General features: G+C 36.3%; 1 protein-coding gene across 1 annotated transcript in view; it reads left to right on the top strand.

The window, feature by feature from the left end:
• The window catches only part of LOC123530315 (multidrug resistance-associated protein 1-like), a 58566-nt gene that overhangs the window by 17720 nt on the left and 15023 nt on the right, over positions 1-25823 (top strand). Inside the window, exons 8-24 of the mRNA XM_053520906.1 lie at positions 2622-2753; positions 3099-3276; positions 4612-4932; positions 5167-5304; positions 6575-6803; positions 8249-8315; positions 8783-8909; positions 9801-9977; positions 12539-12706; positions 12921-13113; positions 16675-16767; positions 17255-17339; positions 21118-21340; positions 21928-22165; positions 22795-22939; positions 24203-24368; positions 24725-24924. Of these exons, the coding sequence (XP_053376881.1) occupies positions 2622-2753; positions 3099-3276; positions 4612-4932; positions 5167-5304; positions 6575-6803; positions 8249-8315; positions 8783-8909; positions 9801-9977; positions 12539-12706; positions 12921-13113; positions 16675-16767; positions 17255-17339; positions 21118-21340; positions 21928-22165; positions 22795-22939; positions 24203-24368; positions 24725-24924 (2880 nt within the window). The remainder of the gene's footprint in view (positions 1-2621; positions 2754-3098; positions 3277-4611; positions 4933-5166; positions 5305-6574; positions 6804-8248; positions 8316-8782; positions 8910-9800; positions 9978-12538; positions 12707-12920; positions 13114-16674; positions 16768-17254; positions 17340-21117; positions 21341-21927; positions 22166-22794; positions 22940-24202; positions 24369-24724; positions 24925-25823) is intronic.

The raw sequence follows: 25823 nt of genomic DNA, 5'->3' as shown, positions 1-25823 counted from the left end.
AAAGTCGTCTTTGTTGATTTTAGCAAAAGTTCAGATTTTAATGAAATTTTATTGAACACATGATTCGCTACGCCAAGCAACCGTGACAATTTTTTTCATTATTCTTGCGTTTTACATTAATGACTACAGACAATTGTTCGAAGAAATGGCTTTCCTAACATAAATGGTTAAGGTTGTTGATTCCAAGGACTAGAAGGGCGACAAATATAAGTTTCTTGATGATTAAATTACGTCATAATTTTGGGCCGTTATATTAATCTTTATATGGGCAGGTTGGCAGGTAAATCTATAGGAACAGTACATACAATACGCTTTGATCAAAACGCACGACACGCGACATGGCCATACACGGTATTTCCACACGACACGCGACATAACTAGCGTGTCGTAATGTAACTTGAGAGTCGTGTTGCATAGTTTAGCGTCGTGTTGTGTGTCGACCGTCTACTCTCCTAGGTCGACGCACGAAATGCGCTATGACGCACGACAATAAGAAACAAAGCATCCCATGACAAGCGCAGCAGATCTGTTTTAGTCACAGTATTTTCGTGTCGCGTAGTTGAACATCCTGTCGTGTAACAGGCCAGGATCGTGGCTCGAGTCGATCCCTCCACCCCAACCCCACCCGTGTTGTCTTAGTAGTGACTTATACTCATCAAAGTTGCACCTAATTATTTTTTAAATAATATTTTCTCAAAATTTACACCCAAAACGCCCCAGAGGCGACCATTTTATACCTATATTTCAATATTCTCCAGGGGAAGAACCCATGACCCCTTAAAATAAGGGGAGTACATCTCCAGTACCTTGAGATTAAGACAAAAAATGCATCAGAGGCAACCATTTTATACATGTTTTTCAAACTTTCCCGGGAAGAGCCCCTGAGCCCTCGAAAATGACAGGGGTAACCCCTCCCATACACCTAAATTTAGAACCAAAAATGCAATAAAAGTCCAGCATCCCATACCTGTATTTCAAAATTGTCAAAGGGAAAAGCCACCAAACCACCTAAATTAAGGAGAGTGTCCCTCTAGTACGTACCTTAAAATTAGACAAAATATGCATCACAGGCCAACATTTCATACCTGAACATAAAAAAACTCCCCCCCCCCCCCCCCCATTTCTCCTCCATTAACAATTTCTGGCTCGTGTAACGAAATTAAAGTAGACTCAAGACATGCGATACAACGCGCGACAATACGAAGCGCGAGCTTAATGTCTCATGAGCTAAACAGGACTCCATAGAATTACATACTTCAGAACTAAAATAAATTTAGTACTGTGGCGAGTACCACATTAGTGCTCAAACTGTATGTAAGTTGCGGGACCACTGAAAAGCAAACGTGCAGATTAGAGTGGAAGGTCATTTCAGCCCTTCCCAAATCAACACATTGCATACTCATGCATGCAAGCATGCATTACCCAATCTTATCTCAAAGCTGTAAAGAATGTTTAACTTACCTTATTTTGCTGTGCGACATTTAGCGTTGGTGTTGCGACATATAACGGTGGACAAATTTTTGCGACATTTAACGTTAAAGATGCGACATTTAGCGGCAGACGATTTTGCGACATTTAGCGGTGGTTGCGACATTTAACGTCAACCTTGCGACAGTTAACGGTGGTTGCGACATTTAACGTTGCCACACTGAATATATAACATGCTGTGAACGTTTGCCTTTTTCATGAAACATTGTAAAAAGACATTTTCACTAAATTTTATGTTGTTAGGCCACTTTTTAGACTTAGAAAAAAATGATGCTACAATATCTGGTCATTTGTTTCGTTTTAAAGTGGCTAAGTTTGCATTGTACAGACAATAAAAATCTGACATGCTATAATCAGTTTAAAAAGTAATGCTTGTTTTCCTTCAGAAATATTTTTTGTGAATTAAGTGAGGAAAATATATTGTATATCCCGTAGTACGAAAATCTGAAATACAAAATTTCTCTAGTAGCAATATGTCAAAATATCAGATTTTTGTATGACTGAAAAAAAAAACATGCTTTACTTTACAGGTACATGCATACGTTTTCCAATGAGAACTAATTGTGTATTTAGGTAATTAATTTCTACCGGAAGCCAATATGGGCGACTCCTCCAGAGGTCTGCTAGTATATTTCAGTTAGTGGAGAGTGCAGGGTACAGGAGACGCCCCAATTCCAAAACTTTCCCTGGATCCCGATGTCAGTAATTTTACTTAGAGGAGCTCACAAGGCCTGGTTTCATAGTCAGACATTGCTAACGCTGGACCACTTTTTACGCGTTAATTGGAACGAACTTTCCGTACAGCCTTTATATGTAGGATTTGTAAAAATCTCAGTGGCTCAGTTCACGTTATTTGGCAACTTTCTAGTTTGTACTGATATCAGAATATCACGGGTGTCAGTCTGGACATTATTTCAATTGATACCAAAAGATCGCGGGTGCCAGTCTGGACATTATTTCAATTGATATCAGAAGACTGCGGGTGCCAGTCTGGGTATTATTTCAGACACAGGCGGGTATCTAGGAAGAACCACTGATTATACACAGTGCACGCTCGTTTACTACAATATGAGTAAAACTGTGGTAAAAATAAAAAGTTGTAGTAATTTAATTTCGAGAATTTTCATTTTCAGAATATCTGGTATTGAAGAAAGAGTTGGGCTATTCAAAGTTATGATCATGGCAAACTGGCCTGTCCTGCTTGCAGCCAATTTACTTAAGCTTTTTGCTGAAGTATTTATTCTGTCAAAGCCGTTCGTTACCGGGTAAGTATTTTAGTCTACCGTCGCCAATCTTGCTTGCAGCCAAGCTACTCAAACGTTTTAGAAAAGTGTTTGTTCTGTCAAAACGTATTTTACCGAACGGTAATGGTATATAAGATAGGTATATTATATTTTATTCAGGCTTTATATTGGTATGTCTTTCCCAATATAAATGCCAGCGGACTATTTGTGACACAGGACCTTTATTACAATATTCCACAATGGATTTTGCTGATAAAGTTATTAAAGTACAATTCGACTTTGATAATAATGCGAAGAGCTTTTCTGTCTTACGGCATGCCGTTTAAGGTAAATACATATCAGTTAATAAATATCTTTTCTATATAGATTGTTAGTTGGATTTGCAGAAGATCTGAACCAGCCGGCATGGAAGGGATTTATTTACTTGTTCGTGGGGGTCATATGCCTTATGGGAGATGATGTCACGTGCGGGTATATGCGGCATCTGTGCCAGTCAACAGCTCTAAGGTTGAATCATTGCCTGAAGAGTGCTATCTTTAAAAAGGTGGGAAAGTACATGTATTTTCTTTTTGTGAGGTTGATATTTACAGGCTATTAATTAACAGACTCTTAACTCGACGACACAAGTGAAAAATGACGTGTTGACGTCACAAATAACTTCTTTCCATTACTATTTATAGATTCTTTAAATATTTACGTGTACTTGTTCTGCAGCGAATATATTGCCCGACTTTAGGAGCACACTATTATTCCGCGAAAGAACGAGTGCATACTCCTAGATACAAAGATTATAATTTTTTATTACTTTCAGTAAATAGTGTACGACACTGGATTATGATGACATTAAAATATCATAACGTAACATTCGGCGGTCAATTAAGAAAAGATGTATTATATTAGAAAACCCGTGTTTTGACATTATTAATGCACGGAAAGAGGTTACACATCCGCGGAAAAATTATTGAATTATTCTTGCAGCGTATAACCTATTTTGAGTGTATTAATAGAGGCTTAACACGATTCTCCTATACATTATTCCGATTCAAATATGCCCTTAATCTTAAACAGTGGATAGAATATAAAGCGCAACAAAAGATAGAAGTCATTGCACGTTAACGTGACGTCATTTTAGCATAAGCTTGTTCTAGTAGAAACAAACATATCAAGATACGTGTTTAGCTCCGCACAAGATTTAGTACGACTTTTTACAATTATACCAGTTACTGAATTTAGACCAATGGAAAGGACTACAAAAATGAATTTAATAATAAAAACAAATTTCTACCTTGGAAAAGCCTATCGACCGGGGACCTAAAATTGTTGTTTTTATGCTTTGTTCAGTGTTAATTTTGACCACTCACCGTGTACATGTAGTTAATGGGAATGACTATAAAAGAAATTTATTAATAAGATTATTTGAGCCGTGCCATGGGAAAACCAACATAGTGGGTATGCGACCAGCAAGGATCCAGACCAGCCTGCGCATCCGCGCAGTCTGGTCAGGATCCATGCTGTTCGCTAACAGTTTCTCCAATTCCAATAGGCTTTAAAAGCGAACAGCATGGAGCCTGACCAGACTGCGCGGATGCGCAGGCTGGTCTGGATCCATGCTGGTCGCAAACCCACTATGTTGGTTTTCCCATGGCACGGCTCATTTGTTTTATTTTTTGCCGGATGTATGGTTTTAATTGATATGGTAATATAATTTTAACAATGATTCAATTATGAATAGCAGACAGTGTACTTATCACAAGTGATTATACGTTATTTATATGCTTACCAAGTACCAAATGCATGCACATGTCAAAGAAACGCCGAAGAGCATAATTTTGACAAATAACTCATCCTTTGTAGAGATCTTAAAATGTTCCCTTTCCAGGCAATGAGGATGACAAATAAGGCCCGTAACGAGTCAACTGTTGGTGAAATCGTCAACGTTTTCGGACAGGACGTGGGGCAAGTGCAACATTTTGTGGCGTTTCTGTTCTGGCTATGGTGTGTTCCATTTGAGCTGCTTGCGAACCTAGCTATACTGTGCAGCACTGTAGATTATGCCGGACTTGCCGGAGTCAGCGTTCTAGCGGTCGTAATGCCGCTTAACATGTATTTTGCGCGTCAAGGACACAGCACTCATCTTGCGCGGATGGACAAGAAAGACTCCCGCATAAAACTGATGACGGAGGTTTTGAACGGTATAAAGGTAATATATTGTTCAACGAAATTGAATTTGACAGATTTCATCATACATGTATAATTCCGACACCCACATATTTAAGGGTTTGATTTTAAAGAATTTGAGAATAAAAAAACTGCATAAAATTTTCGCCTCACTTTCACAATAACACCTTTTGAAGTAAAAGATTCTTCATACAAGATATGTGTTGTTTCATTGTAAGATCAAAATTTTCATCTTTCACGAATCTTCATATTTCAGATTTTGAAATTATACGCCTGGGAAATGGTGTTCGGTGACAAGATCTTGGAACTACGAAACGAAGAGATAAACATACTTCGGAAGCAGCGGACTTTCCGTATTATAGCATCAATCTGTTGGACTCTTGCACCGTTTATGGTATGCTGATAAGCCCTATTATTGCGACAGTCATATATCGTATACATAAGTAACAGAATAAGCTTCCATTTTATTATTTTTAAACTCCTTTGAGGTACAATACAACCAGAAAAAGATGCAAATATGTATCAGGGGCTTGACGTCATTTGTGACATCATTTTTTTTTTGTGTCGTCGCGGGAAAAGTTATTTTACGATGATGTCTTCAATTTTTACTCGGGCTAAAGAACAAATTTATATCATATATATAATAACCATAAGCGTAAATGCCTGTGTAACAAAAATATTATTGCATTTAGTTTATTATATTTTTCAAATTTCTCGATACGTATCTAATAACCTTAATTATTTTTATGATTGACCCTTTAGAGAGCTCTGGTGGTATTAGTTTCTACCAGTTCTTTTTTTTTTCTGTATTTCCTCGTTTATATTATTAGTCTATACCAATGGTTAAGGCCGCTCATTCTTCCCCGCCACTACTGGTTCGGGCCTCACATTTGAATACTTCAATATAAGGAAGCAATCCAGATGGCAGAATGCAGAGCCTGCAATAATGACCGATGAGTTTGATTTAAGGCATCCGATCCACAAATAAATAAAATTTCGATGCCTGGTGACCTCATGTCTTTTTTTTTTGTATCTTTTGAAAGAGTTGTATCTGCTGAACAAGAATTAGAAAATAAGATGATCATAAATAATATGCAAGAATCACTACAGTCATGTTTTTTGACTGCGAAATGATAAATCTTACTCTGTAATAACTGGATTTCTGTTGAAGTACCATTGAAAACTATAAAGTGAAAAAAAATTCTATTACATATTTTTGTCATGTAATTTATATTTTCTTTTTCAGTAGACAATACAATTTCAAATGATACCAAAATTATATGAGCTTACCATGCATTAATATTTGATATATTTTAATAGTACTGTAATATAGAACTTGCTTATTTGTGGATCGGATACCTTTAAGGGTGCATTTTCCCCCATTTGCCATTGTGGATTAAAGCCAAATCAGAACAAAAATATATACACCATTGTATTACACTATTAAATCCGTTTAATATTTCACAACCCTTTTATTTTAGAACAGGTTAAAAAGGAGACTTTCACTTTACAGAATATTTACATAAAATAAACTTCAGATAAAATGTTAAATTTAATACCAAGTGTCGTTTAATGACCTTTTTCTTATATATGTGTTTGTTTTAAAGATATTATATCACAAAGAAATCAAGCTGTGAGTAGTATAATATATGTACTTTTTACAGATGAGTTTGGTAACATTTGCAGTGTATGTACATATCAGTGCTGATCATATGTTAACGGCAAAAACGGCCTTTCATGCCATGGCAACGTTTGGGATGCTTACACACACATTTAATGCCCTACCACATATTGGGCAACATTTTATGAGGTCATTTGCTTCTATAAGAAGAGTGGAGAAATTTCTAAATAACATAGAAATACCAGAAGATATCGTTTCAAACAGCCCCTCAGGTAATTATAGTTTTACCATTGTCAGTTGCCATCATGGTGTTTCTGGGGTCCCGTATTCAGTAACAATCTAAGCCTGAAATCGAGAAAAGGTGTTTTTTTCGCTTTCTAAATAGTAATATTGTTGTGTATGCATTATTTGAAGGTTTCAAATAGAAACTTGTCTGATGGAATTTCATCTAGAATATCTAAGGAATAGTTTTCTGTTTTAATACAAAAGAAACATCTGATGATTTTTACCGCAAAGAGACTGTCTTTGAATATTTTGAAGGTTTTTTTCTTATTTTGAAACCTTACGAGTACCCCGTTGAGTCAAATAGCTCAATTATATTACTGAAACGACTTCGGAAAAATAGTATTCTCTATTGACCAGCAAGCCATTCTGTAAGTGTTTCATTACATGAGATCAGAAATAATTTTAAAGACCTGCTCCAGTCTTACCTTTTAACCTTAAATTGTCACTGAAAAAGCATGAAAATCCTGACTATGAACAGTGACGCCCTATTTTATATAAAATTCTATATAGAAAACCTGTGGTTTTGCGTGCTAAAGTGTGGCGCGTGGCCGTTAACTGTTACCTATTGTAATCATTTGAATAGTCGCGGAGCAGGACTTTAAGAGACTATTGACACAATTTTTGACGTTAGTCCAACACACCTGTGTTAAATTATTGACCAGTCAGTAGTACCGACTATAGACCGTCCTAGAACTACCCTCGTTATGCCGAGCGCCAAGCAAGGAAGTACTGCTACCATTTTTCACGTTTTCAGCTCGACTATTCGAAGAATAGGGGAGCTATCCTACTCGCCCCGGCGTCGGCCTGAGCGTGAGCGTCACACAAATGTTAAAATTTGCGTACCACCCCAAATATTTTCAAAGTCCATTGAGATATTGCTTTCATATTTTGCATACTTGTTTACCATCATGACCCCAGTCTGTAAAAAGGAGGAGGCAACTCTATCAAGCATTTTGACTGAATTATGGCCCCTTTTCGACTTAGAATAAATGTTAAAGTTTGTGTATCACCCCATATATTTTTAAAGTCCATTGAGATATTGCTTTCATATTTTGCATACTTGTTTACCATCATGACCCCAGTCTGTAAAAAGGAGGAGGCAACTCTATCAAGCATTTTGACTTAGTTATGGTCCCTTTTCGACTTAGAATATGCTTATTGTAATGTTAAAGTTTTACTCATTGCTTATATTATACTATCAAGCACTGAGAATAGTCGAACGCGCTGTCCACTGACAGCTCTTGTTAGTATGACGCGGCCAGGGAGCGAACCCACGACCTCTCGCACTCGTTTAAGTAATCGTATATTGTGCATTTCTTTCTAACTGGTACATGTAAAGGCAAAAGTTGAAAAAGGTGGCTTAGATGTTAAACATCAATTATTCCTTGATTTATATTTTTAATTCGCACTAAAACTCATCGCTTTGTTTCAGATGACGCCATCACAATAAATAAAGGCACTTTTACTTGGGACAAAAAGCTTGGACCATGTCTTCAAAAGTAAAATGAATTTGAAAACAAGTTAGATTTGATATATGAAAAATGTTTGATTTTCGTTTTCGTTTCTTGTTGGGTTTGGAGTCTCTACGGCACATACAGGTCATATGCCAACTTTCACAGCTTTTTATAGTGGAGGAAGGTCCTTGGTGCTCCTCCAGGCATTGTGTCCGGCATCAACAGAAGAACCACCTACCTTCCATAAGCCAGCTAGATGTCTTCCATACATGAATATTTATATATTAAATATAATATAAAAAGGTTTCAAACAGACAGCAGTGATGGGCAAGTTGTTCGAAATCAGCGGCCACAATTCTACCACGAAGGTCCCTAGTTAAAAAGTATTAAATTTCCTCCTGTGCATAGTTAAAGACAAATATCCAGCACATTAAGCGTAATCACATATGGCACACGCGATATTTTGTGATGTCTCTTTAAAACTTTGATAAAGCCATTTCGATGCATTTCAGTATAAATATGACAGTTCCGAAAGGCAGTCTTGTAGCAGTAGTTGGAACAGTTGGTTCAGGAAAATCTTCGCTTTTGTCAGCGATACTTGGTGAGATAGAAAAAGATGCAGGCGACGTGAACGTTCATGTATGTGCGAATAAATTTACATTTTATATCTGTGTTTCATATAAACTTTACAAAATAGGGCATATATGACTGCGTTTTTGTCTACATTTAATAATTGATTTAAGGTCGTATTTTCAATCTGTGGCCTTATTTTTGCCATTTTGAGAAATGAAACTGAAATAAAAGTTTGATCTGCTGTTTACGATCTTATAACATTGATCTTACGTGTGTTTCTATACAAAAAATCACTAGCATCAAGAAAAGGCGTTTGCACAATGATTCGTGATTGTGACAATGGGGCAATTCGTTTCACGTTTGCGCTGTTCGCCGTTTCGTCGTTATCAATCAGCTAGGCATTCGTTTGGCTACCCGGCACTGCTCGAGTCAGTCCAGGGTGCGCCGATGTGCAAGGCTGAGCGGCAAATCATATATTTCCGAATTATAAATGCCGACATGCGGACAAATATTTAGAAATAAGTGGTTGATACCAGTTAAGGTAGAACCATATCAAAAGAAATGTTTCGCCTACTTATTTGGAACAGGTGAAAATAGATAATCCTGACAAATTATCAGTTTAACATGCATTTCACGTGGCCGGCTTACAACGGATTGTTCGTTTATTTAAAAACGAAGAAGATTTTTCTCGCTACTCACGTGATCGGTATATCTCGGGTAGGTTGAAACAAACTGGTCCAGTGGCTCACCGATGAATGTGTGACAACACATCTATCCACAGATATCTCATTAAAAAGCAAAGACTTTACTGAATAGCACACAGTTAGATCTTTTGTCATACTAATGTCGGTATCATTGTTTTAACTAAATGAAATGATTTGCAATATAACTTTGTTTTACATATTATAATATTGCATAGTGTCTGTGTAATATCTGTGTAGCACTTGCTGTTTTTAGGGCACCATTGCGTACGTTCCTCAGCAAGCTTGGATACAGAATAATACATTAAAAGATAACGTATTGTTTGGTCATAAATACAGACAACAGACTTACAACGACGTTATAGAAGCTTGTAGTTTGAAAAGAGACTTGGAAATACTTCCAGGGAGAGATATGACAGAAATCGGCGAAAAAGTACGTAATATATGTAACACTTAAAATCTTGAGATTTTATTCTCTAAAATCTTCTAAGGTTTACAGCATTTTACTGTATTTAGAAAGCATGTAATAAAACCTATGAAAAGATCCTCTGGAAGCAAAGAATGCAACCAAGCAACATAATACAAGAATCGGTTTGACAGAGTCTGTACATGTGAAGTAATGAAAACCTACTCATTTTTAAAAAGGTCAGTACTGAAAAGTAAATAAAATGTAGAAATACGTTTGGATACAGGGAATTACACCGAGATGTAAGCCTTGTTCAAAAATTGATGATGGGTAAGAATTTTTTTTAAAGAGCTATATCTAATTGTAGTCATAAGTTCTTAGATCAGTTTTGTTTGATCTTTTTAGACAAAAAGACCTTTCTAAGATATACTGAGTACATCTAGAAACGCAACACTTGGTCTACAGTCAATATTTTTTAACCTGATAATTGACAAGAAAAGTGCACTTACTTGATTTTTTTTTTTTGGTTTTGGTTTTGGATGATGGTCAGGTTTCTACACGATTTTACAATACTACTACACAAAATTCAAATACACATGTACAAGGAAAGTAGGCCTATGAAAAAATCGAGGATAAAAACGTTGCGTTTCTTACGAAAGACCCGTGGTGACATTTCAACTTCATCATTTCACGATTTCTGCTTCATGATTTCACGATTTCCACTTCACGAATTCACGAATTCACGATTTCTGCTTCCTGATTTCACGATTTCCACTTCATGAATTCATGATTTCACGAATTCACGATTTCACGAAAAATCTTCACGATTTCTTGATTTCACGATTTCATGATTTCACGATTTCTTGATTTCACGATTTCCACTTCATGAATTCACGATTTCACGATTTCTGCTTCCTGAATTCACGATTTCCACTTCATGAATTCACGATTTCACGAAAAACTTCACCATTGTGAATTCGTGAAGTGGAAATCGTGAAATCGTGAATTCATGAAGTGGAAATCGTTAATTCGTGAAGTGGAAATCGTGAATTCGTGACGGTGAAATCGTGAATTCATAAAGTGGAAATCGTGAAATCGTGAATTCGTGACGTTGAAATCGTGAAATCGTGAAGTGGAAATCGTGAAATCGAGAAGTGGAAATCGTGAAATCGTGAAGTGGAACTCGTGAATTTGTGAAGTTAAAATCGTGAAATCGTGAAGTGGAAATCGTGAAATCGTGAATTCATGAAGTGGAAATCGTGAATTTCGTGAAGTGGAATTCGTGAATTCATGAAGTGGAAATCGTGAAATCGTGAATTCGTGACGTGGAAATCGTGAAATCGTGAATTCGTGAAATCATGAAGTGGAAATCGTGAATTCAGGAAGCAGAAATCATGAAATCGTGAATTCGTGAAGTGGAAATCGTGAATTCGTGAAGTTAAAATCGTGAAATCGTGAATTCGTGAAGTGGAAATCGTGAATTCGTGAAGTTGAAATCGTGAATTCAGGAAGCAGAAATCGTGAAATCGTGAATTCATGAAGTGGAAATTGTGAAGTCAAGAAATCGTGAAATCATGAAATCGTGAAATCATGAAATCGTGAAGTTTTTTCGTGAAATCGTGAATTCGTGAAATCGTGAATTCATGAAGTGGAAATCGTGAAATCGTGAATTCATGAAGTGGAAATCGTGAAATCAGGAAGCAGAAATCGTGAAATAATGAAGTTGAAATGTCACCACGGGTCTTTCGTAGTTTCTAGATGTACTGAGCATATATATGTTTGCATACTTCCTATATATAATGAATATAATAAAACTACGGTGTTCCGTTTGGACAATCGTGACTTTTTATTTAATACTAAACCGCGATGCACGAAGGTACGATGACGAAAACGCGATGGCGCGATGGCACGATGATGAAACAACGATGGCACGATGATGAAATCGTGATGATGCGATGGTACGATGGTGAAATGTCGATGTAATATCGCGTTTTCATCATCGTACCATCGCGTTTTCACCATCGTACCATCGTGACATCGCGTTTTCATCATCGTACCATCTTGCCATCGCGTTTTCCCCGTCGTACCACCGCGTTTTCACCATCGTACCATGACTTGGTTTACACTTAAAATAGTTGTTCCACATCGTCACCCACATTAAATGAAACAAGGTCCATTACGCTGGCATAAGTTGTCCAAGCATTATGCCCGATTTGTACTTAGAATTTCTGGTTTATGTTTTGATGCACTCTGTCTCTGTTAATACCGAAGGGATTGTATTAAACTTGAAGTGACTGTTCCACATTTTCACCTACACCATAATGCGATAAGGTACATGCGCGACATTTTTTTTTATCTGGGATGAACGATCACTCAATTAACCCCTAATTTTCCTCACTTGTTGAATTTACCTTGTCATTTTAGAAAATTCAGGCATGAAATATATGTTTCCTTTGATAAAACAGTAATGCAGGGGTATTAATTACTCCACCGATAGCTCTAGTTTCCTCCGATATGCCCTATTGCACTATCTAGCACCAAAATAGTTAAAGTTCCTGTTTCCTCTGACAGCTCTTATTTTCTCGCAGGGTATAAACCTTAGTGGTGGACAGAAGCAGAGAGTTAGCATGGCAAGGGCTGTCTACTTCAACTCTGACATCTACCTTCTAGATGATCCATTGTCAGCTGTCGACGCTCATGTTGGCAAAGATATATTTGAAAACGTATTAAGTGAGAACGGGTTGCTTAGAAATAAGGTAGGGAGACACGTGCATGCTAACAGTATTAAAGATATATTAAGCGAACTGAAGTATTCAATTTTGTTGCAGTTTTTTTATTGTTATTTAGAATTATTTTAATAAAAGTTAGTTTGTTTAGCGGTTATTTTTGAGGTGATTTTCTATGTTTGAATGTACCAATATAGTAAAGAAAGTTTTCATTTCAATATATTTTGTTATACTGAACGGTTAGACACGTGTGTTGGTTACCCATGGAATAACATGGCTGCCTCGTGTTGATAAGATTTTTGTGATTGAACACGGTGAAATCTCAGAGACTGGTACTTACGAGCAACTGATGGAGAACAAAGGAGCGTTTGCGGAGTTTATACAGAAATACAAACAAGAAGAAAATAACTCAGACGACGAAGAGGATACTGTTGATGGTATGTTTGTTTTGCTGACATTTAGTCAAGTTAAGGCATTTAACTCGTAATTACATTCGGCAATTTCCGTGGTATTACGTATTACGTTTTCGCATATGCTTTTTTCGGCAACCTTCGGTCATAACCGAAAATTATTGATATAACAACTGGCCCCGTGTTCACAAAACATATTTCGGTCTCAGCTGAGTTTGAGTTTGAAATTTTGGTATCAATTTTATTAAAACGTCAAGGTAAAATTCCAAATCAGACTGACCATCAAAACCCAATAGCCTCTTGAAAATAGTTATTAACTTAATCACACCCGTTAACCGGTTCCGAGTAAAACAGTTCATGGCGGACAAAACAGTTCACCTATATTTTTGCCCGTATCTGCATTGGGGTTAGTATTCTCCATCCAAGAATCGGCTGGTGCAAAATATGTTAAAGATTTTTATTTCTGTAAAAAGTAGCATGAACGAAGAACATGCCATGTGCTTCCCGTTTAAAACTAACCTATATTTAGTAAGTTATGACGAGTTAAAAGTGTGATTTTGTTGAAAAAATGTGAAAACGAAAGTTTATCGCGGTATATTTAATTCACTTTTCAACTTGGGTCTATTGTATTTACGTCAACCTTTATAATAATGTTTGGCCTGAATATTGTCCAATTTTTAAGCGACAAAACGCGATATTCAGCGAGTTATAGACATTCAAACATGACATGGCCGAAAAAATGTGTGGCGGCAGTGCACAGCTCAAAATTATTTGTGTGGCGAGCAAGAGCAGTCCTGTGTCTTTTTTTATTTTACTTTAATAAATGGTCTAAATAGTGATATCAAGCCCGTTACTCGTTGAAATCTGACAAAAACAAATGGTACTAGCACAGCAATGTTCAGAAAATACAGCGGGGATGACATGATGCAATTCGTATGCATATGGTCATGTAAAATACGCGTATAATGATTATACACATCACCAGTCCATAGTTGGCACTATTAAACCAGCACATGTATTTTGTAAAAAGAACATATTTTTGGATTTTAATCGGGTTTTTCTGTCAGTCAGTGTTGGATCAGGCTCGAACCACCAGCAATCTATATTTCCCATTGTTTTGCCTTTACCCCTTGCAATTTTCTTTCCGTCTGTGCCAGTTTTGATAGGGTTTTCCCCTACATAGTTTGCAAACATCTTCATAGTGTCTACAAAAATACCTAGTAGTATTGGTTCCAATGCGTCCTGGGCTATGATTGGTTTATTAGGCATTGCAAAGTTTATACTTGAGTTTTGTGTAGAACAATCACCAAGAACTTGCTGTCAACTTACAACTTGACCTATATTTCGGGGACCAGCCATGAAACAACAAATAACATATGTTTTCCATTGGGAACTGTTTACTATCGACTAGTGATTACCATTTATTTTATATAATTCTAACTGACCATGCTCATGTAATGTTTCTATTACATCAGGTATATTGTCATAAATATCAGTTAAATTTACTTCAGGTGGGTCTGTTTCTTCTGAAAAATTCTAATTTGAATATTGAAGTGTTTCCTAATTCCTTGTTTTCGTTAACGTTTAGTGAAAGATTGTCTTCTGCTACTTCAGATAAAAAAAGAATTTTGAGTGTTGTTTTCTTCAAGAAGAGATATGTGTAACTGATTGTTTTCATCAACGGATAATAATTATATGTGACACAGGTTTAATACATTCAAATATTTTTGTTCGATATCTAGTTTTTCCTGTACGACAGTCAAGCTCAAGTTGTTTGTACTTGAACGTGGCAAACCTATGGCTATTACAGAGGTGCTGAATTAAGTGCCTATAAACGTCAGCTGTTATATTGCAGTTATATGCATTGTGATCCTGAAAGAAATATCACAAATGATATAATAAAGTAAGTGGAACATTCCTAAATGGGAAGGCATCACATCAAACTACGTACCACTGTAAACATAATTTTAAAATGTATGAAGAAGTGGTGATGATATATTACGTTGTTAGACGGTTGTATGGCTAATATACTAGTATGCTTTGATTTACATCTGTTTGTTAATAAAAATTAGTGTGAATTGCTGTTGTCTTATTACAAACGTTGTTTTTCAAGACTTACGAGCTGGATATCACTAATTAGACCATTTATTAAAGTAAAATAAAAAAGACACAGGACTGCTCTTGCTCGCCACACATATAACCTTAAGCTGTGCAATGCCGCCACACTTTTTTTCGACCGTGTCATGTTTGAGTGTCTATAACTCGCTGAATATCGCGTTTTGTCGCTTAAAAATTGGACAATATTCAGGCCAAACATTATTATAAAGGTTGACGTAAATACAATAGACCCAAGTTGAAAAGTGAATTAAATATACCGCGATAAACTTTCGCTTTCAGATACGGGCAAAAATATAGGTGAACTGTTTAGTCCGCCACAAACTGTTTTGCTCGGAACCGGTTAACGGGTGTGTTAATATTTAGTTTTAAACATGCTATTTAGATATAAATGACAAATAAAGTTTCATTATCAAACTCGAGACTCAACGCGACTTGTTTGTGTTAATTTTACGAAAGTAAGGTAAAGTAATAACTGAGTACATCGATGAAAAAGAAAAGGACAGTTTTCTGTTTTATTAGTAAGGATTATTAACACTTGATGGTTTCGAATCCGGGCTTTGCAAAAATGATTTGTATTGCTATATATCTTTTTATAAAAAGTAACAAGATTACGTTAGCCTTACACAAGTAACACTTGATTTGCTCAGTTACACAATGTGCCCATGAAAGGTCAATAAAATATTGGATTTGATTTGTATTTTGGCAATAATGGCACCCTCGGGTCAATATAAAACTGCATGTACTAATATTATTCAGCCCGTATATTTACCTCATCTTTTAACAACTCAGTGTGGTGGCCGTAAAAGTCAACCATGCTACTACTGCCACTGTTTGTATCAATAGACACCCGTCTTACAGTCAGTACTGCATGCCTCTCAAACTGTCATTGTTGGTATCAATATACACCTGTCTTACTTTACTGTCAGTGTTTCTGTCAATACACACCCTTCTTACAGTCAGTGTATATATCAATATACACCAAACTTACAGTCAGTGTTTGTACCAGTAGGCATCCCTCTCATACTGTCATTTTTCCATATACACCCGCCGTACTTTACTGTCAGTGTATATATCAATATTCACCCGACTTGTATCACCTCTCAGTGTCAGTGTTTGTATCGATGTACACCCGTCTTACAGTCAGTGTATATATCAGGTTTTGTGTCAGTATACACCAGTTTTTATCAATATAAACTCGTCATTACATATTATGAAACAATCCTTATCAGCGTTATTTTTGCAAACCTTACTGGGGTTGTGGCTTTAACACAATCTATGTTGATCGGTCACATTAGGTGCGTGTTCGAACCCTCACTCCACCTTTGATAATCATACCAGTGTTTAAGAGTATAATTGTAATGCTGCAATTGATGCCAAAAATGCATTGTTACTAGAGCATTACGTTATCAAGGAGGTTAACTTGAATCTGCACGGTGTGTTTAAGTTATAATATGTCTGTAATTTTTTCAGTTGTTCGTAGTTCTGAAGTTAGTGTAAACGAAGGAACTGACGCAGAACTCATCAACGATTTGCTGGAGGCGGCGGACAAAGGCACACCCATCTGTAAGTTAGAGACGGACCTTATACAATACCGTGGTGTCAGTATTTGTGTGGGACTTATTTTCATGTATTTACTGTTGAATCAACGAACAAATAAAATTCTTTTATACGCTTTGAATTGAAAAGTCTACGAATTCATGTTATTAAGAAATACCCGTGCTATCAAAAGTTTGAAAATTCACTGTCAACAACATTACATGAGAGTACATCTAGGAATGCAGATTGATATAAATAGAGATTTGCTTTTCGTATCGTCGTTGATCTTATAAAGAAAATCATTCCATATAAAATGTCGTTTTTAAGAAGTATACGTTTAACTATCAGCGTTTTCTGACGAATGTTAAAATGTTATTGTATCTGAGAGAACAGTAAAATGAAAAGTGCACAACGTCATGAATCTGGTTGTATAAATTTGAAATCTTCTTTTCGAATATCGAATAATTCCACTTTTCCCTCAAGAAATAATGTAATGCTGCGTTTTTATTTGCAGCATGCTCTTCAGTTGTCTTGGAAAGGCTGATGTCAGACAGCGGGTACACTTCGGAAACTACCGAAATGTCAGATATGAATACTAAGTAAGAAATGTTTTTATGCCCCCGAAGGGAGGCATATAGTTTTTGAACCGTCTGTCAGTCTGTCAGTCTGTCCGCAATTTTCTTGTCCGGTCCATATCTTTGTCATCGATGGATGGATTTTCAAATAACTTGGCATGAATGTGTACCACAGTAAGACGACGTGTCGCGCGCAAGACCCAGATCCGTAGCTCAAAGGTCAAGGTCACACTTAGACGTTAAAGGTCATTTTTCATGATACTGCATTCGTGTCCGGTCCATATCTTTGTCATCCATGGATGGATTTTCAAATAACTTGGCATGAATGTGTTCCACATTAAGAAGACGTGTCGCGCGCAAGACCCAGGTCCGTAGCTCAAAGGTCAATGTCACACTTAGACGTTAATGGTCATATTTCATGATAGTGCATTGATGGGCGTGTCCGGTCCATATCTTTGTCATTCATGCATGGATTTTAAAATTACTGGGCATGAATGTGTACCACAGTAAGACGACGTGTCGCGCGCAAGACCCAGGTCCGTAGGTTAAAGGTCCTAAACTCTAACATCGGCCATAACTATTCATTCAAAGTGCCATCGGGGGCATGTGTCATCCTATGGAGACAGCTCTTGTTTTCTATATTTCTGCATTATTTTCATTCTTTAATTCAAATTACTTTTTATTTAGTTTTGGTTCTTTTTTCAGACTGTCTTATGCACGGATAAATAAAAAGAAAGAGAAAAAAGAAAATCTAATTTAAATGCTCGTACACGTTATTCATATAAAATATTGGATAACCTTATCAACACTGTTTATAACATGTTTCTCGGTGAATTACTGAAATATTTAAGTGAAATGTTTATCGTAATTTCACAGTTCTTCCCTTTTATCATACGATGTACATTTTGTCGACAATTTCAAAAGGGTTTCGGACACGTTGCTGAATTTGAAACAGTGTTACTGCAACTCATAGGGATAATGTTCAAACTTTATGTCAGTAAGGTTTATCAAGGACTGATTTTAAATTCACAAGGTAAGTTTTGAGCTCATTTATTTCACTCAAAAATGGCGCGAATGAGTCGCCTTAAGGTATTGTACCGTAATGATATTCGACAATTTCAGTGCGATAACATATTCTGGTATGCTGTTTCGGCTATAAGAGAATAACAAGCGGAGAATGCCGAACACGTAATAAATAAATTATGGAGAATACGTAAAATATGTCACTGAATGAAAACACGGGTTCACTGCCACACATTTCATATATATAAAGGCTTATTTTAGAGTTGCATAATGACAGAGCAAACATAATAAAAATCGAAAAACTTTCTTTTCATTGTGCGAAACATGTCTTAAACTAAGCATGAGCACTTATTTTTTTGGTTAGATCATTTCCTATCCGATTATAATTGTTTCTATTCAAAATTTAACAAAAAATGTTTTCGATTTTCTTTTTTGTCAAGAGCAAAATCATTACAAAAATAAAAAATAAAAAAAGTTTTTTTGTGTTCATGCATGTGTAAACCCTGCCAGATAACACATTTACTTATTCGGCGAGTTTTAGGGTCTTTATGTTAAATGTGTACAGTATTCTTCAAAGTGTATGTGGCAACGTTAAATGTCGCAACGCCGCTAAATGTCACAACCACCGTTATATGTCGCAAGGTTGACGTTAAATGTCGCAACCACCGCTAAATGTCGCAAAATCGTCTGCCGCTAAATGTCGCACATTTAACGTTAAATGTCGCAAAAATTTGCCCACCGTTATATGTCGCAACACCAACGCTAAATGTCGCACTATGACACTATGACTATCAATTCCTTGTGTATATTTACTTTTTTTGAGGGAAGAAAAAATAACAGGGTTATGTAATACAAATAATTATCTTAATGATAAGTGTTGTTACGTATAGCAACAAGCGGGCCTTGTTGGCCCTAGATCGCTCACCTGAGTTCCACACCTTGTTTGAACAGTCACGCAAGAAAAATATTTATTATTTTGTAATAGGACCAGTGTTTTAGGACAGAAATATTCTGAGGTTTCTTCTAACTAAATACGATTTGGAAATGATGTTGTATGTTTGTGGGGGTTGGGTATGGGTGGGGAACGGGGTGAATAACGACACAGAAATCTAAGACACAAACACACAGCACCAAGACATATAATAGAAAATATAAATATTTACATTTCTGAAGGGGGTGGGGAGAGAGGGGGTGGAGGGTTATGTGTGGGTAGGCGGAAAAGTAGGATAATTAGGGGAATGAGACTAAACCAAACAATTTTAAGAGACTAAAAGTAAACTAATATCAAAATTCCCGCTTTACCTAAAAAATGTACAAAGGGCCACATAGGATCCTTCTCCGCCATTGAAGCTTGATATATAGTTACCTTATGATTTGAAATGTAAACCTCCAAACAAAGAAATAGAATCCATGGCTGATTAATAGAAAATATTCGTTTTCTACAGGTGGTACAAAACACAGTTACAGTCTTCGTGTCGCGTAGTTAAACATCCTGTTGTGTAACAGGCCCGGATCGCGGCCCGAGCCGATCCCCCACCCCCAACCCCATCCTTGTTGGCTTAGTAGTGACTTATACTCATCTAAGTTGCACCCGACTACTTTGGAAATAATATTTTCTCAAAATGTAGACCCAAACCACCCCAGAGGCGAACATTTTGTACTTATATTTCAAAATTCCCCAGGGGGAAGAACCCTTGACCCCTTAAAATGAGGGGAGTACCCCTCCAGTACCTTAAAATTAAGACAAAAAATGCACCAGAGGCAACCATTTTATACCTGTTTTTCAAACGTTCCCGGGGAGAGCCACTGAGCCCTCGAAAATGGCAGGGATAACCCCTCCCATACACCGAAATTTTGAATAAAAAAAGTAAAAGTCCAGCATTCCATACCTGTATTTCAAAATTGCGAATGGGAAAAGACCCTAACCACCTAAAATAAGGGGAGTGCCCCTCTAGTACGTACCTCAAAAAATAGACAAAAATGCACCACAGGCCAGCATTTCATACCTGTACATAAAAAGACTTTCCCACAAATACGGATAGAGGAACCCCGTACCTACCGCACGTCGCCGATGACGCTTTTGTTTTAAACTGGTCCCCCACCCCCCTCCACCCCCACCCCCTCCTCCATCAACAATTTCTAGCTCCCGGGCTGTTGTGTAACGAAATTCAGGTCGACTAAAGACATGCGATACAACGCGCGACAATACGGAGCGCGAGCTTAATGTCTCATGAGCTAAACCACCCTGGCTAAACAGGACTCCATAGAATTACATAGTTCAGACCTGAAATAAATTTGGTACTGTGGCGAGTACTACGTTAGTGTTCAAACCTTTAGATATAGAATATATAACGTATGTATGGTGCGGGACCACTGAAAAGCAAACGTGCAGATTAGAGTAAAAGGTCATTTCAGCCCTTCCAAATCAACACATTGCATACTGATGCATGCAAGCATCTTATCTTATCTCTAAGTTGTAAAGACTGTTTAACTCTTATTTTGCTGTGCGACATTTAGCGTTGGAGTTGCGATATATAACGGTGGGGGGGGGGGGCAAATTTTTGCGACATTTAACGTTGAAGGTGCAACATTTAGCGGCAGACGATTTTGCGACATTTAGCGGTGGTTGCGACATTTAACGTCAACCTTGCGACATATAACGGTGGTTGCGACATTTAGCGGCGTTGCGACATTTAACGTTGCCACAGTGTACACATGCATGAACTGTTACACCAGAATTTTTTTTAATCTTATGGTACATTTTTTTTTCTTTCTGCAGAAGCAAAAGTAAAGCAACTAAGAAAGAAATGAAATTCAAAAGATCTATATCACGTGCGATTTCTATAGAAGACAAACAAGATCACAAAGAACGCCCTAAGAAACTGATTAGAATGGCAACTTTTGATGACTCTAATAAAATGAATGAGGAAAGAATAAAGAGGGAATCAGAAAAGATGGATACTGGCAAATTAATTGATGATGAGGAAATTGAAACTGGAAAGGTATTGTTACAATACAATGTCACGTGGTTTGTCACATGATTCTAATATTAATTATAGATCAACTTTATGCATCGAGGCGTGTCTGTACTTTTAGCTCATAACAATACTGCGGTAAACGCCGAGGATAGCGGATAAGTCACGCCTCACTAATTGACGTTGAATTATAGTGCCAAATCGTTACTGTTTTGCATTATTTGTTTATAGCGTACAAGTGAAATTTGCATATAAAATTCAAAATAGTATTTTGAAAATGGTATTTAAATAAGTAAATCAGAACTTTAACAGTAAGTTGTTAAAAGTAAATGTTACTATAAAATTAATTGAAAAACATAATCATGATTTAAGTCTGTCCGAAACTTTACCTTATTTATCAAACGAAACACTGTAAAGCGAATTACAAAATCAGAACACCGTCTACGCCATTAAATTTAATTCTTTTTAACATAAAAAGGGTGGGGGGGGGTTCATTCTTTAGTTATAGATCTATGTCTCTTTTTCAGTATATGACAATGAACTAGAATCTTGAATTTTTGTTATGAAGACATTATGTGTGTGTACGTATATATATGTTTTCCACTTTGTTTTAGGTTAAGTTCAAATACATTCTTCCCTATTTCAAAGCGATTGGAACTGTACCCTGCATATTGATACTGCTATTTTTCCTCGGATTTAAATTATGTGAGATAGGACAGAGTGTTTCACTTAAAGACTGGACAAGTGATGGCCAACTCAACAATCTGACACTGATGTCGAGCGACAGTGAGGAGAGATACTACGCCAATATGTACTATATACAAATTTATTTATTCATTGGAATCATGTATTGTAAGTAATACTGAAGTATCTCGGATCCTTTATTTAAAAGTGCACTTTTAGTTTAAAAATTAAAAGAAAAGGTTTGCAGAAAGATGGTATATTCTAAAAGTCTGTATGAAGAAATTAGTAACTCTCAGTCTTAACCACTATCAGAAATTCAAATTTTATTACAAAACGGGAATTTAATACAGTTCATGGTTTTTTTCTCATTCCCGCCTTTAATATTTTAGTCACTATAAGCGATTTTTATATCCTAATCCTTTCTGACTGATTTTTAGCCATTAAGGTAGTGGACCCTAATTGACATTCGGCAAAGTCCTTATTCCCTGTATGCGATTTCGCCATTCACTTGATTCAGTTACGGAAAGCCTTGTACGTGTTGGAATACAGTTATGTCCGAAGAATGCCGAATTGTCTAACGTGAATACGTCATCTCACGGAATTTGCCGAGTCATTACGGGTCCAATGGTTGCACTTGTTCATACATTTTTATGGTATTCTGTGAACAATGGCAATAATTGCATTACGAAAATTCATTGATTTTGAGCTTTGATTGAATGTATAAATGGTTCAACAAAAATACATTTGTATCTTTACTACAAACAAGTAAATTATTTCATGTTAATCTCTCAATTTAGGCATTACCGATCTGTCTACAACAACTATCCTTGCGTATGGAGTTTTACGAGCGTCCACTGTACTGCACGAGAAAATGTTGAAAAATATTCTCAGAGGACCAATGTCTTTCTTCGATACCACACCAGTGGGTCGTATAACTAACAGGTAGGGTTTTTTTGTTATATATAGTCATTGTACAAATACTACTACACTTTTACAACCTCCTATAGTAAGTTCAGTTGTATTTAAATAGTGCATGTATACAACGTGAAGCAAAAGTCTTGATGCGTTTTATTCATGTAAACAAGGACAAAATTCAAAAGATACGTTAAGTTCAATGAACGCATCACCCTTAAAGCACAGCTCTAAAGAAATATTTCATTTTATATACCTAACGGAGACATGTATAAGAAAATACGGAGACAGAATAAAAACAAAGGGACAGCAAAGGCAATAAAATACAAAAGAACAGGGTGAGGCAGCGCGTTTGTACGGCCAAAAACATCATTGTGAAAATGAAACAAGCGAAATGAAAAATCTCATACTCTTTATCCGCACCTTTTTTTGAAATTACATGTATATGACAGTATCATGAGTATGCATTAAAGTTGTGTCCTTGATGAATGTGTAGAAAGAAGAGCAACATAATTAGGAGGCCAGCACAAATATCAATGTAGTCTAGTCACAGTGGGCTTGGAAAAATGTGCCTATCACAGTTTAATGAAAATTTCGTCAAACACATTCTAAGGGGAGAGCAGAGTGTTCAGTTGCTTAAAGACTGAACATCCAATACGCTGACTAAATTTCTAAAATGGAATGGTCTATCATTCACTTTGGGCAGTACCATTTATTATTCGAAGGAGTGTTCACTGAAAATTTACTGACTGAATAGCGAACAGCGCAGACCATGACCGTGCAGGCTGATCTTGATCTGCCCTGGTTGCAAAGGCAAAATGACAAGGCTAAAGGTCGTCTCATTTATTTAAACTTTATATAATTTTACTGGATATGTACATTTGAAAATTGCTATGAATCAAATTATTTTGCGAATGTGTAAATGACGTCCCCGTTAAAGTCAGAAGTGTAACAGTAAACATTATGATGTTGCTAGTGATGTTGAACAGGTGCAGTTAGAAAATTTTGGTCAAAGCCTTTGAAAAGGCATGAAATGGCAGAAACGAAAATGTAATGTTGCAGTGCAAGATTAATATTTCAATTATAGACACAGAATATTAGATTTTACATGGCTATGCTACTCATTAACATATATCATATGACTTTCAAATTTTAAACGATGAAAGATATATTTCGATCTTACATTGAAAAAATGTGCTCTATAACTTTAATGCACCCTTAAAACTTTGTACTGATATATTTGATAGGATTTTTTTCTAATCAGGCAAACATAAATCTTCTTTTACATTTCAGATTTTCAGGGGATATTGAACCGTTGGATGGAGCTATATCCGACCATACAGAAAGAATATTACATTGTATATTTGGTCTGATCAGTATATTTCTTGTAATTATGACGTCACTACCAAACTTCGCCATAATGGCAGTACCTATCTTCTTAGCTTATAATGAGATTCAGGTTTGTAATGCCTTTACAAAATTAATATAAAAATATGTTGTTTATTCATTTCGTTAAAATCTAAAGAGAAAACATTTCTACTTGCCATAAAAAATAAATTAGTTATAATGTGAAACAATTAATTTACAAAATATTAATAATAAGATGTTGTAAAATGAACGTGTTTTGTTTAAAATAAAAGAAACGATGTTGTTTGAATGTTACAGGCATGAAAATGTATGCAAACTGAAGACAGTTGGAAGTTGTAAAAGCAAAAATTGAATGCCTAACGTTTCCTGATATTTGACTTCTTCAGGCTGTCATACAGTGAAATTTCAAAATCCGGTGACTTAATAACTTTTCTGTTTATTCTTCAGAAACGTTTTGTACCTGTGCGTCGTCAGCTAAGCAGGATGGAGTCGAAGAAGCGCTCCCCAGTGTACAGTCATTTCACAGAGAGTTTGAATGGTGTACACGTCATCCGGGCATTCAATATGCAGGAGAAGTTTGCTGCTGAGTCGGCAAGTAAAGTAAACGTGATGTGTGAGGTCTTTTGGCAAAACAGGACTGTAGATAGGTATGTATGTGTAAACAAAAATTTCAAAACTGTCGACAGGTAGGTATGTAAATGTAAATATAACCGGCATGTGTATAGAAATAACAGGGTGGTTGATAGGTATGTAAATACAAAAACAATAGCCCTGTTAATAGAAATTACAGGATGCTAGAAAAATAAAAAAGTAATTTTAATTTTAACTATACTAGCATTAGATATTAATAGAAATATCAGGACGATGGATTGGTATGTAAATATAAAAATTATAGCCCGCGAAAAAAGATAACATAACGATTGACAGGTACATAACTATAAAAAATATGGCACTGTAATCCGGAAAGTTCGCTCTCTAAGCTCGTTATCGACGGATCGTAAATCGTGAGTTTGATCTTCGGTATGTTTTCCGTGACGATTTCATGAAAGACATTTGTGTAAAGTCATGTTGTCCTCCGACTCTGGTTTATGTGGAGTTGTGGGCAACTACTTGCCGAGAACGGGTTACTAATTGTACAGAATTCAGGATAACTGGTAAGATTAACTACCCACCGTTACATAACAGAAATACAAATGTACTAATGACAAAACGGCATCAAACGCATAACAATTTGATTATGTACAATATATAGATATAAATATATTGGGGGGTAGCAACGTCTACTATGCACACCCTAGACTTTTTTTCATAGATACCAAATTGATTGGCAGGACCAACTCTTTCAAAATAAAAACATGTTCCCTTAAAAAAAACTCTGTTGAATTATATACGATTATTCTGTTTACATGGCAACCGTTCAGGTTTGGAAATGACATCCATGTAGATGATATTTCCGTCAATTTTGGTGATAGTAATAATAAATATAGAAACGGTATAAAAATGGATTTTTATAAGAATTTGAAAGAGTTGATCCTACCAAACAATG

The sequence above is a fragment of the Mercenaria mercenaria genome, chromosome 13 (assembly GCF_021730395.1).
Source record: "Mercenaria mercenaria strain notata chromosome 13, MADL_Memer_1, whole genome shotgun sequence".
NCBI classification, from domain to species: Eukaryota; Metazoa; Mollusca; class Bivalvia; order Venerida; family Veneridae; genus Mercenaria; species Mercenaria mercenaria.
This window is presented reverse-complemented; position numbering and strand designations above follow the sequence as displayed.